At 43.9% G+C, this 13,521-nt stretch overlaps 1 protein-coding gene across 5 annotated transcripts in view; it reads right to left on the reverse strand.

Moving 5' to 3' along the window:
• Positions 1 to 13,521, reverse strand: part of LOC128841417 (solute carrier organic anion transporter family member 1A2-like) — a 33,951-nt gene that overhangs the window by 10,680 nt on the left and 9,750 nt on the right. For all 5 annotated transcript variants that reach the window (XM_054036430.1, XM_054036421.1, XM_054036412.1 and 2 more), the window contains exons 4-8: positions 6,478 to 6,610; positions 4,872 to 4,981; positions 2,439 to 2,585; positions 1,048 to 1,146; positions 359 to 592 (exon numbers count right to left, since the gene is read on the reverse strand). In XM_054036430.1, the coding sequence (XP_053892405.1) occupies positions 359 to 592; positions 1,048 to 1,146; positions 2,439 to 2,585; positions 4,872 to 4,981; positions 6,478 to 6,610 (723 nt within the window). The remainder of the gene's footprint in view (positions 1 to 358; positions 593 to 1,047; positions 1,147 to 2,438; positions 2,586 to 4,871; positions 4,982 to 6,477; positions 6,611 to 13,521) is intronic.

Raw genomic sequence — 13,521 nt, forward strand, 5'->3', positions numbered from 1 at the left:
TTTGTCAGTGTACAGTAGTCTTGCCCAGCTCTAGTTATAACTAGTGGTTGGCTGGAAGCAAAACTCCAGATCCAAATACATCTGAAATTTAGGAGAAGTGGGGAGGTGAATCTGGATCTCAATTTCACAGTGTGCGTTTATCTCTATAAGGGGCCAATCCAAAATCCCAGATCCAACACCCTTATACTTTGGGGAGTTTAAAATCACGGTATGAATGGTGCAGCTTGGTACCTTCTTTAGTTATAAAACATGGAGTCCAGTCATATAGAGAAAAGAAAGACTTACCTAGCATGGTGCTGGTTTTAATGTGTTCTACCATATAACAACAATGGTACATTCAGGAGATAGCTTAACTTACCTTTAGTGATTTCACGCATTTTCCGTTTGGCTTGAGTTTCACTTCTCTCTTGTAGCAGTGATGCATTTCTCATACTTAATAACTCAGTCTCACTTGCTTGTCCTTCCTTTGGAAGGGACTTGGGCAGAAAACAAAAAGGTATTCCAGCGAGCAGATTTACTGATGCACAAATCAGAATGCCCAGCCACCATGCTCCAACCCAACGGGCATCAGTAAGTGTTATAGTCACCTCCTCTAAAAATAAATGGACACACATCTGATTAGCTCTGAGTTCTCTTTCCCTGTTGTCACTGGTTGTGCTGGTTACTTCTCGTATTTAAGATAGAATAAAATTGTTTGAAAGATTCAAAGTATCTCTTTGAATGAGGCTTGTGGAGGTCACCAATATCTCTTTCTTATGCAAATAATTTATCTGCCAAATCTGGGTGCTTTATATTGAATATGGTTTTTTTTCGGTTATACTATCTCAGATGACAGAATAATTTAGCAAATTATATGTTTGACAGATTCTTTCACTCATGTTTGAATTCAGGTGATTTTGTTGAACTGAACAACATATGATTTCCCATCAGAAAACTATTACTAGCAAACTGGCATAAAACCACAAGGGCAGTTGATGCTCAGATATACACAAATCATCCCTGTTGATTAATACATACAGATTTTATTTATATATATTAGTTCATTACCTATATCTGTGAATCCCAGATCCACATACAGCTGTGCACAATATGATCCCAACATGAAACCAAGAAAAGGACCTATCACAGTTGCTATCTGTAGGCACCCTAAAATTGGGAATGGGGAAAAATACACAAAATTAGAAACTATAGAGAGTTATTTTCATGGAAAATAGTTCCGTTTTTAGCCCAGTTCAACTGATTGGGCACATAGGAAGCGAGTGTTGTCTAGTGGTTAATGCAGTGGACTTTGAATCAGAACTCCTGCGTTCTCTTCCCAGCTCTGTCGCTGACTTGCTTCTACTGTACTCCACGCTAAGGCCTCAGCTGTAGTATTGGGTCCAGTTCTGGGCGCCACATTTCAGGAAAGATGTGGACAAATTGGAGAAAGTCCAGAGAAGAGCAACAATAATGATGAAAGGTCTAGAAAACATGGCATACACGGAAAGATTGAAAAAACTGGGTTTATTTAGTCTGGAGAAAAGATGACTGAGGGGGAACGTGACAACAGTTTTTAAATATGTAAAAGGTTGTTACAAGGAGGAAAGTGAGAAATTGTTCTCATTAACCTCTGAGGAAAGGATGAGAAGCAATGCGTTTAAATTGCACCAAGGGAGGTTTAGATTTGACATTAGGAAAAACTTCCTAACTGTCAGGGTAGTTAAGCACTGGAACAAATTTCCTAGGGAAGCTGTGGAGTCTCCGTCATTGGAGGTTATTAAGAACAAGTTAGACAAACACCTGTCAGGAGAGGTCTAGTTATTGCTTAGTCCTGCCTGACATGCAGGGGACTGGACCTAGATGACCTATTGAGATCCCTGACAGTCCTACACTTCTATGATTCTATAGGCGCCTTAGCATATTTTGTTCTCTGGTTGACTCTAAATATCAGGTCTGTTTGCTTATAAATCTGAAATTCACTTGCTGTCCCTGTTCACCAATATTTGCTTCATGGGCCTGAGTCTTTCCATTGATTTTAATGGGCTTTGGATCAAGCCCTGTTTTTTGTTTAGTCAAATATACCAACCAAATAACTTTTTCACTAGAATATTTACAGAAAGCGAATGCTAAGGGCACAAGGGTAAATCCCTGAACCCAGGCAGAGCTCCATTGATTTAAGTGGGGCTCCACCTATGTTCAAGGGTCTGTCCAGTTGATTCTCAATGCAGGATTTCAGCCTACATGGGTGCAAATACAGTGAACATTTAAATTCATTTAAACATTTGAACAAATAGTTGAATGACATTTTCTGGAGTGTGCACCCACTTCTAACTATAGGTAAATAAAAAAAAAAATGTTGCACTATTTACCTTGAAGAGCCAAAAAGGGTGGGTGGGGGGATTTTTTTTTTTTTTTAAGCCAGCACATGACACAACAAGACTGAGCACTAGAAGATATACCTATGTAAAAAGGTGAATTTTCTGCTTTGGAAAAATCCTCCACATATGAAATGACTAACGGCATGATGGGAGTTTCACCAATGCCTCGTATTATGTTTCCTACCAACACAAACACCCACATCAAGGACCCAGACGTTTGTTCGCACTCTGTGAATAAAACAAGAAACCTGTATTAGTGGTTTTAATGTTGCCTGGAAATGAAATATTTTCTACAAAGAGAAATGAATATGAAAAGCCATCTAACCACTTAGGGTTTGGTAGGGCCTTATAGCCCAGCCCAGAGAATGGGGCAATGAGGAGTCATACATAGTAACCCAGTCAGAAAACTGGGAAAGAGTTTGCCTCAGAGGCATTATGCCTGCTGCTACATCACTTTATGGTGTGCAACTTACTCCCTTAACACAGTCAGCAGTGTTGGCCACTGCCTAGGCCAGGTCTTTGCCTCCTCTCCACCCTATTGGGCTACTGTAACTTTGAGGTCAGTAGCAGACAATGGTGCCTGCATTCTTGTGAGCACAAGGTTCTGAAATTCTGCCTGGCCTTTAGGTGAAGGTCCTTGCACCATGTCTTCCTCCTCCAAAAGTGCTGTTTACCTGCATAAAAGCCTGGCAGAATTTGACCTCTAGATAATTCATGGAATAGATGTGTACCCTTAAAATGACAGACAAACACCTTTGTGAACCAAAAGTGAGAGATGATTGAAAAACAGCATTTCTGTCCCATGGAACATAATGATATTTCACCATTTGTTTTCATCCCAAATGAGTACAAAATATCAAAACTTTTCTTAAAATAAAAAAAGTTGTAGAAAATTTCAGTTTGGAAATGGTGCATTATATTTTGACATTTTTGATCAAAATGAAACATTTTGACAGTTCCAAAACAAAACAAAACTGGTTCTGGTTCCCTCTTTCCTGATTCTTTCCTATGGGTACTGCTACCTGGCTACACAACGTCTCCCATGATACACCATGGTCGCTCCCTGTAGCTTGCTGTGCTCACTGTTTTGGGTTCAACTCCCTGAAATGAAGCATTTTGTTTCAATATTCCTGATGGAAAATTTGCTGAAGATTATCTTTTCCTGCAGAAAATTGATTTTAAAAAAAATCTCATTTTCCAATATGAAAATGTTTCACTTGAAATTTTTCTACCAGCCCTCCTAAAAGCTTTTTTGCCTTTCAAGACCTGACTTAAGGTTCCCAAAACTGATGCCACCATTAGAGCTACCATGAAACTACAGGACTGAGCTAGCCCAAAATTCAACAACATTGTCAGGAGATTCAGTTTACAGTTGTATAAAACCGATATTTTGTGCTATCACTTAAACTGAAAACTCAGGCTGAAAGTTCATACAGAGCTATGCAAATCTACCAATGTTCATAGTGAAACCAAAATCATTTGCCCAAAGCAAATGACTGGGAATTAGGACTTCTGGGTTTTATTCCTTACTTGCATACTGATTTGCTGTGTAACCTAGGCAAACTGTTTAACTTCTCTGTGTATCAATTCTACCTTCATAAAATGAGGCAAACAATTCTCTAAATCCTCAGATGAAAGGTGATATGTAACACAAAGTGTGATTGTTAAATAGCATGTAGTATTAAGTAGTATGCAGTATTTTAATTTTTCTTTAAGTTCCAGAACAGTGATGCACAACCGTGAAGAGCTTGAAGGCCATGTGCTTTATTAAATTGAGCCACAAAGAACCACCTAATAATGACATCCTGTCTTCATATTGAAAAGTTTGCAAAATAATATTGCATCACCATGATACAACCTTATCATAGATTGATGCAACACCATGGCAAAAATATAACAACTTAGTGGCAGGATGCTATACCATGAGTATTTCATTGGTCTCTGCATGCCATTTGATAACAATATAATTAATTTACAATAATATGGCACTGGCAAGGTACTTGCACATTTCAAGCAATAAAATAAGCTACAGACCCTAGTTTATACCATCTAGTTTCTTCCCCATCACACATACCATCTATTGAAAGGGAGTAGATGCTATTTCTCCTCTCTGCTCCTACTCCTCCTTTTCTCCACTGCTTGATACAACAAGGTGGGATTCTTATATCTCTTACCCATTTTTCCAGCACTCGAAATACTGCCTTTTGCGTGCGAGGTAGCCTGGAGAGTGTTTCCAAAATCTGTGTTCTGTTAGCTTGTCCCACAGTCAGGCATGTAAGGAGGCCCACCCTTGCCTGTGAACATTGTAAGACCTGCATGTGGAGCCATGAATGTCTCTAGGGCCACAGACTATTACACTGCCCTAAAGAAAAAGACTAAGGTGAGGAAACTGCCTGAGCTTTTATACCTAACTTTGAGCCCTAGAAAAAGCATTAATGAAACACATCCAACCTACTCAAATCCTACAGAAGTAATTAAGCAAAAAAGGAGCACTAGACATAGAAAGAGACGCACCTGCTGATTGTTTCTCCATATGTGTGAAGGACTGGCTTTGGTTTATGAGACACATGGACATGCTTGATGAAGAATTCTCTAATGGTGAAAGGGCAGTTTCATACTGATACCTGAATGAGCCAAAATAAAATTAAGAGAGAATATATCAGATCCAGCTCATAAAGCTGTTCTCTTGTATTGAAGCTGTTTAGAAAAGGAATGAGCAGATATAGTAAGAACCAAAACTGCATCAAAAGTTAATTGAATGTTCCATTCATTAACCAAAAGTCATCTCTGGAATAAAGAAACTGTCATATGCGATCAGACGTGTGGTCTATCCGGTCCAGTATTCAGTCTCTGACAGAATCCAGTATCAGAATTTTCAGATGAAGATGAAAGAAACCCCATAATAGAAACCTATATATTCTATATGTGCTGCAGCCAGAGAGCTGTGACTTGGAAAATCCATGTAGGAAAGAGTTGAATCAATCAAGGCCATAGGAGATGAAGCCATGAAAAAGGATTTTGTAGAGGGGGATACAAGTCAGTGATGTACATGTGTGATATTACTTGTGGTCATTGTAGGCATCATTACAAACATAGGAGAAAGAGACTTCAGGGCCAAGGAAATATAATAAGGTACACTCATAATTCTACTATGGTATCCTAATACGATAGTAATAAAGGGCAATGCAACTTGGAGCTGCACATGCTGAGACATTTCAGAGAAGGGAGGTAATCATCCATGGTGACAGGTGCCCATTCGGATCAGGAGATGAAACAAAATGGAAGAACATAGGCTGCCCCATAGGCGCTGACTCCATGGGTGCTCCAGTGCGCAGCACCCACCTGCCACAGCTGTTTGCTGGCGCTGCTGATCAGCTGTTTGGTGGCTGGGGGAGGATGGGACCTTGAGGGCGGGGTTGAAGAGGAGGCGGAGTGAGGGTGGAGCCTCAGGAGAGGGCAGGGCCAACTCTATGTATTTTGCTGCCCCAAGCACAGCAGTCAGGCAGTTTTCGGTGGCACACCTGCGGGACGTCTGCTGATAACGCGGATTTGGCGGCATGCCTGCGGGAGGTCCACCGGTCCCCGTCGCCGAATTGCCAGTGCAGCCGCAGGACCGGTGGACCTCCCGCAGGCGTGCCACCGAAGGCAGCCTGACTGCCGACCTCCTGGTGACTGGCAGGCCGCCCCCTGCAGCTTACCGCCCCAGGCACGCGCTTGGTGCGCTGGTGCCTGGAGCCGCTCCAGGAGAGGGGCAGAGTGGGGGTGGGAAGAGGCAGGGCAGGGGCAGGGCCTCGGGAGGGAGCAGGGTGGGGGAGGGGCCTTGGGGCAGAGCAGGGGTGGAGCACCCACGAGAAAAAATAAAAGTCAGCACCTATCAGTTGCCTAGTAAAGATGTGACTCTCCCAACCATTAATCTGTGTTTAGGAAGTAGCTATTAACTTTTGAAGCTCTTGCAAAAAAAAAAAAAAAAATGACCCGATTCTGATACCCTGAGTCATGCTGAGCGTACCTTACTCCACAAGTGGTCCTACTGATTTCAGTGGGACCACTTATGGAATAACGTATTACTCAAGGTGAGTAAGGATACCACAATCTGGTCCATCATTAGCTAAATACTCACCGTTCCATGAGAAAATGAGGTAGTGATATCAAAAGACAGCCAAAAGACATAACTGTGCACCCCAAAGCAATTATTCTTGGTCTATGAAGTTTTGCACCAAAGTAACTCACAAATGCTATCACCAACAAGTTTCCTGCAGAAAGAAGAGCATAGTTCATTTTCACGTTTACATGCCAAGTTACCCTATTTCGGTGTTACTGTACTAGCAAGGGGATTGGCTAGATGATTAAATAAGACTTTTCCATCTATGACGTCTGTGTTTTTTGTATAAAGGGTTAGGCCATAGTCTGATAATAGAATGTTAAATAAAGTAGAAATTATGACTAAAGAGGAGAATATCAACTGAGGCTGTCAGAAGAAGAAAACAACCACCTGCATACTAAATTACTGCCGTCAGTGCAGTTTCAGAGAAATGTAAATTACAAGTTAATGGAGAAAACACAGATGAATACAAAAATCCATGTGAATTAGAGCTGGGTGAAATGTATTCAGCAAATAAAAATTTGCCAAAAAATGCCTTTTTCAGGGCACTGGCACTATTTTCAAATTTGGGTCTAATTGAGCTATTAATTTCAGCTGAAAAACAATTGAAAACAAACATTTTGAAATGTCAAAATTGTTTGTTTTTAAAATGAAACAAAATATTGATTTGAAACTACATTTTCTAAACAAACCTTTTTTTCCCCATTTGGCATGGAAAAACAAAATTTAAATTCTGTTCAAAACTAACCAAATTTCGCCCCACCAACCCGTATTTTTTTGTTTGGAAACCGAACTCAAAAATCTATTATTCTCTAAGCTCTGATGGGAATGCTACATAGTGTAGTCAGTTTGATATCCCCTTTATTTCTTCCCTGATTTGTGAGGAATAACATGGACAAAGAAAGTTTCCCATTAAATCATTTCTCTTTAGAGAGGGAACATTTCATGTGAGGAAAAGCTTTACGATATATTGTAAAAACTGTTTTCTAGAAACTAGGCCCTGCAGCTCCAAGATAGTACATGTCTTGGTATGTTGTTATTATTCTCTTAGGACACTTTCTATGTATACAAATTTTATTGCGCAGATTTTAACACCCAAATGCAATGATGGGGAAAATGCAGAAATGTAAATCTAAGTACTTAAACAAACACATATAGAGAGAAGAATTGATTAATTTACATTAGTTGAAAAATAACTGAATGGGGAGAAAAAAGAGGTTACTGTACTGAATGTCATTATAAAATATAAATAGACTCAAAGAGCTTGATTCTGATCTCACTCACATCCATCTTATATCTGTGTAACTCCTATGACTTCACTGGATTTACTATACTTCGGATTTATACCAGTATAACTGAGAGCAGAACCAGACCCAAAATGATCCAGGGCAGGTATAATTTTTGATACACTTGTTAAGACATCCTCCTTTTTATAGGAAACACAGGAACTGCCATATCGGGATAAATCATATGTCCATCTAGTCTAGTATTAAGTCTCTGCCAATGGCCAGCACCAGCTGTGTCAGAGAAAGGTGCAAGAAATGCTGGCATATCCTTTTTATATATAATTGATAGTCAAACTGCATTGAGCCAGGAATAACACTCAAAAGTCCTACTTATACTTAAGTATGGGTGCAACTTTCTGCATTGGTGTATTACTATTGAGTTCATTACATGTGACATGTTAAGATTATTTTAATCCTGAAATTTTAAATCAGTCAAGATGACAATATCCACAAGTCTTTTCAGTTACATGTTCGTATTAATACCAGGTGCTAATTAGTTTTAAACCATCACCTTTTAAGACCCAGTATCAGTAATTTTGCCAATTTCCTTTTGTTAAAAGGTCAGATCTCACCAAAAGCATGAAACTATCCTGGGTGGGTTTGTATGTCCCTCACAGGTCCCTCCCTCCAAGGGCTCCATTCTCAGCTGCCTTATGGGACTGCATTGCAGGGTATGTCTACACTACGGGATTAATCCGAATTTATATCATTCGAATTTTGGAAACAGATTGTATAAAGTCGAATGTATGTGGCCACACTAAGCACATTAATTCGGTGGTGTGCGTCCATGTACCGGGGCTAGCGTCGATTTCTGGAGCATTCCACTGTGGGTAGCTAACTCATAGTTCCTGCAGTCTCCTCCGCCCATTGGAATTCTGGGTTGAGATCCCAATGCCTGATAGGGCCAAAAACATTGTCGCGGGTGGTTCTGGGTACATCCTCCCCCCTCTCCAGGGAAGCAACGGCAGACAACCGTTTCGCGCCTTTTTCCTGGGTGAACAGCGCAGACGCCATTCCATGGCAAGCATGGAGCCCGCTCAGCTCAAGACAGCCATCATGAACATTGTAAACACCTCACGCGTTATTGTGCAGTTTATGCTGAACCAGAACCTGCAAAACCAGGCGGCAAGGAGTAGGCTACGGCAGCGCGATGGTGAGAGTGATGAGGACATGGACATGGAATTCTATCAAACCGCGGGTCCCAGTGCTTTGGAGATCATGCTGTTAATGGGGCAGGTTATAGCCGTGGAACGCCGAAACTGGGCCTGGGAAACAAGCACAGACTGGTGGGACCGCATAGTGTTGCGGGTGTGGGATGATTCCCAGTGGCTGCGAAACTTTCGCATGCGTAAGGGCACTTTCATGGAACTTTGACTTGCTTTCCCCTGCTCTGAAGCGCCAGAATACCAAGATGAGAGCAGCCCTCACAGTTGAGAAGTGAGTGGCAATAGCCCTGTGGAAGCTTGCAACGCCAGACAGCTTCCGGTCAGTCGGGAATCAATTTGGAGTGGGCAAATCTACTGTGGGGGCTGCTGTGATGCAAGTAGCCAAAGCAATCACTGAGCTGCTGCTACGAAAGGTATTGACTCTGGGAAATGTGCAGGTCACAGTGGATGGCTTTGCTGAAATGGGATTCCCTAACTGTGGTGGGGCAATAGATGGAACCCATATCCCTATCTTGGCACCAGAGCACCAGGGTACTCAGTACATAAACCGCAAGGGGTACTTTTCAATGGTGCTGCAAGCACTTGTGGATCACAAGGGACGTTTCACCAACATCGACGTAGGCTGGCCGGGAAGGGTTCATGACGCTCGTGTCTTCAGGAACACTACTCTGTTTAAACGGCTGCAGCAAGGGTCTTACTTCCCAGACCAGAAAATAACCGTTGGGGATGTTGAAATGCCAATAGTTATCCTTGGAGACCCAGCCTACCCCTTAATGCCATGGCTGATGAAGCCATACACAGGCAGCCTGGTCAGGAGTCAGGAGCTGTTCAACTACAGGCTGAGCAAGTGCAGAATGGTGGTAGAATGTGCATTTGGCCATTTAAAAGGTCGCTGGCGCTTGTTACTGACTCGGTCAGACCTCAGCCAAACCAATATCCCCATTGTTATTGCTGCTTGCTGTGTGCTCCACAATCTCTGTGAGAGTAAGGGGGAGACCTTTATGGCGGGGTAGGAGGCTGAGGCAAATCGCCTGGCTGCTGATTATGCGCAGCCAGACACCAGGGCGATTAGAAGATCACACCAGGAAGTGCTGCGCATCAGAGAAGCTTTGAAAACCAGTTTCATGACTGGCCAGCTACGGTGTGAAAGTTCTGTTTGTTGAAAACCCGCCCCCTTGATTGACTCATTCCCTGTAAGCAAACCACCCTCCCCCCTTAAATCACAGCTTGCTTTTAAAGGAAATAAAGTCACTATCATTTAAAAATCATGTATTCCTTATTAATTGATTATAAACATAGGGAAAGAACCGACAAGGTAACCTGGGTGAGGTTTGGGAGGAGGATAGGAGGGAAGTAAAAGGCCAATGAAAAAATTCAATTTAATGACAGCCTTTTGGTGGCTGAGGTGGAGTGGGAGGGTGCACGGAGCCTCCCTCCCGCGTTCTTACACGTCTGGGTGAGGAGGCTATGGAACATGGTGAGGGGGAGGGAAGCTATACAGCAGCTGCAGTGGCAGTCTCTTATCCTGCTGCCATTCCTGAAGCTCCACCAGACGCCGGAGCTTGTCCGTTTGATCACGCAGCAACCCCAGCATTGCAGCCCGCCACCTCTCATCTTGAGCGTCCCTCATGACCTCACGTTCACTGGCATCTTTCCTATACTTAGATACCGTGTCCTTCCACTCATTCAAATGAGCTCTTTCATTGCAGATGCATTCCATTATTTCCGAGAACATGTCGTCTCGTGTCCTCTTTCTCCGCCGCCTTATCTGAGATAGCCTTCGGGACGGAGGAGGGAGGCTTGAAAAATTTGCAACTGCTGGAGGGATGAAAAAAAGGAGAGAAGTTTTTAAAAAGATACATTTTACAGAACAATGCTTATATCTTTCATGGTGAACAAAACTATTCACATTACATAGCACATGTGATTTCAGTACATGGTCACATTTTCCATCTTAATATTGAGTGCCTGTGGCTTTGGTGTTAGAGATCACAGACGTAGGTCCAGGCAACAGAATTCAGCTTGCATGCGGCCATGGTAAGCCATTGTCTTTCGGCTTCTGCACCCTCCTTTCCCACATACCAAGCAAAGCCCGTTGACTGCTGCGGTTTTCCTGTTAACCTTCAGCAGCAGAAAACAAACTAACCCCCCGCCCCAATCCAATTCTCTGGGATGATCGCTTTATCCCTCCCCCCACCGCGTGGCTGGTATCAGGGAAGATCCCTGCTAGCCAAAGGCGAAAAGCTCAGCACCAATTCCCCCCCCTCCGCACCCCTCCCTCCCCGCACTTGGCTAACTGCAGGGAAGGATTTCTTTTCGGCCACAGGCAAACAGCCCAGTAGGAATAGCCACCTCTCTCCCCTTAATTAAATTCCCGTATTTCAACCAGGTTACCATGAGCAATATCACTCTCCTGAGGATTACACAGCGAGATAAAGAACAGATGTTGCTTGAATGCCAGCAAACACTGGAACCATACACTGCCAGGCTTTGTCATGCAATGATACCAGATTACTTGCTACTAGCATGGCGTGGTCAAGTGTCCTACCATGGAGGACGGAATAAGGCTGCACTGCCCAGAAACCTTCTGCAAAGGCTTTTGGAGTACCTCCAGGAGAGCTTCATGGAGACGTCCCTGGAGGATTTCTGCTCCATCCCCAGATACGTTAACAGACTTTTCCAGTAGCTGTACTGGCCGCAAATGCATCCCAAGTCCTCAGGGCAAATTAATCATTAAAAAACGCTTGCTTTTAAACCATGTTTTATATTTTAAAAGGTAAACTCACCTGAGGTCCCTTCCATGGGGTCATGGTCTTGGGTACTGGCTTGGGAGGATACTTCAGTCAGGCTGAGAAAAAGATCCTGGCTGTTGGGGAGAATGGAGTGCTGTGTGCTCTCCGCAAGCTCGTCCTCCTCCTCCTCCTCTTCCCCGTCCGCAGAATCCTCAGGTGTGGCTGATGAGATTATCCCCACGTCGGAATCCACGATCACAGGTGGGGTAGTGGTGGCGGCCCCCCCTAGAATTGCATGGAGCTCAGCGTAGAAGCGGCATGTCTGTGGCTCTGACCCAGAGCAACCGTTTGCCTCCTTTGTTTTTTGATAGGCTTGTCTGAGCTCCTTGACTTTCACGCGGCACTGCTCTGAGTCCCTATTGTGGCCTCTCTCCATCATACCCTTGGAGATTTTTTCAAAAGTTTTGGCATTTCGTCTTTTCAAACGAAGTTCTGCTAGCACTGAATCCTCTCCCCATATAGCGGTCAGATCCAGTACCTCCCATACGGTCCATGCTGGTGCTCTTTTTCGATTATTGGCCTGCATGGTTATCTGTGCTGATGAGCTCTCTGTGGTCACCTATGCTCTCCTGTGCTGGGCAAACAGGAAATGAAATTCAAATGTTCGCGGGGCATTTCCTGTCTACCTGGCCAGTGCATCCGAGTTCAGATTGCTGTCCAGAGCGGTCACAATGGTGCACTGTGGGATAGCTCCCGGAGGCCAATACCATCGAATTGCGGCCACACTAACCCTAATTCGAAATGACAATATCGATTTTGGTGCTACTCCGCTCGTCGGGGAGGAGTACAGAAATCGATTTTAAGAGCCCTTTATTTCGAAATAAATGGCTTAGTTGTGTGGACGGGTGCAGGGTTAATTCGATTTAATGCTGCTAAATTCGAATTAAACTCATAGTGTAGACCAGGCCGCAGAGTGGGCAGGTAGGGGAGAAAAGTGGAAGGATCCTTGGCTCCATCCCCCACCACTGCATCGGCCAGCATCAATGAGCCAGCATTCCAGGGGAAATAATCTGTGCCAATTATGGGGCTAATGCAGATTCCTTCCCCCCGAAGCAAGGGGTAATCAGGACCTACACTGTAAAGTAAACCCTTTTAGAGTCAAAGTCTAATTCCTGCGCTGCTCCTGTAGCAGCTCAGTTACCTAGTGCCCTTTGCTCAAGGCTTGTGCCAAAGCCACAAATGAGCCCTATGTTTGTCCTTAACCGACCTCACTGATAGCAGCATTGGGCTGAGTAATAGCAGAGCTGAGAGCTTTTCGTACAATATCACAGGTATGATCCTTTTTTTTTTTTTTAAAGACTCTTTTTGGATCTCATCTTGTCCCCACGCACCTAGAATCCCAGCTTTTAAAAGATCATATTGAATCTAGGTGCTGCAGAACACAAGCTTCCCTGAGTAATGGGTGGCCCATAGCTGCACTACCCAAGAAACAGACAAGGGAGGAAATTGTGACACTCAGAAGGATTCCTCCTTGCTCTGGGGCAAAATAATCTGCTGTAGATCTATACCTGTTGTGGAGGCAGGGGCCTGTCCATTCCCTCTCCCTGCTGGTGTGGGAGATGGAGTATTGGCCCCAATAGGGGCTACTCTCCCCTAGCCAGCGCTGTATTATTGCCTAGGCCGACAAGGCCTAGGCCTAGGGTGGCAAATTTGCTGGGGCAGAAGCTCCCCTCCGCGCCCCACCCCCCTGCTCCAGCTCACCTCCGCCTCCTCTGCAAGTGCACCGCCGCATCCTGTTTCTCTCCCCTCCTAGTGCTTGCGCTGCGAAACAGCTGTTTCACGGGGCAGGGAGGAGGAAGGGGAATGCCGCGTGCTGGG

This window comes from Malaclemys terrapin, chromosome 1 (genome assembly GCF_027887155.1).
Source record: "Malaclemys terrapin pileata isolate rMalTer1 chromosome 1, rMalTer1.hap1, whole genome shotgun sequence".
Lineage (NCBI taxonomy): Eukaryota > Metazoa > Chordata > Testudines > Emydidae > Malaclemys > Malaclemys terrapin.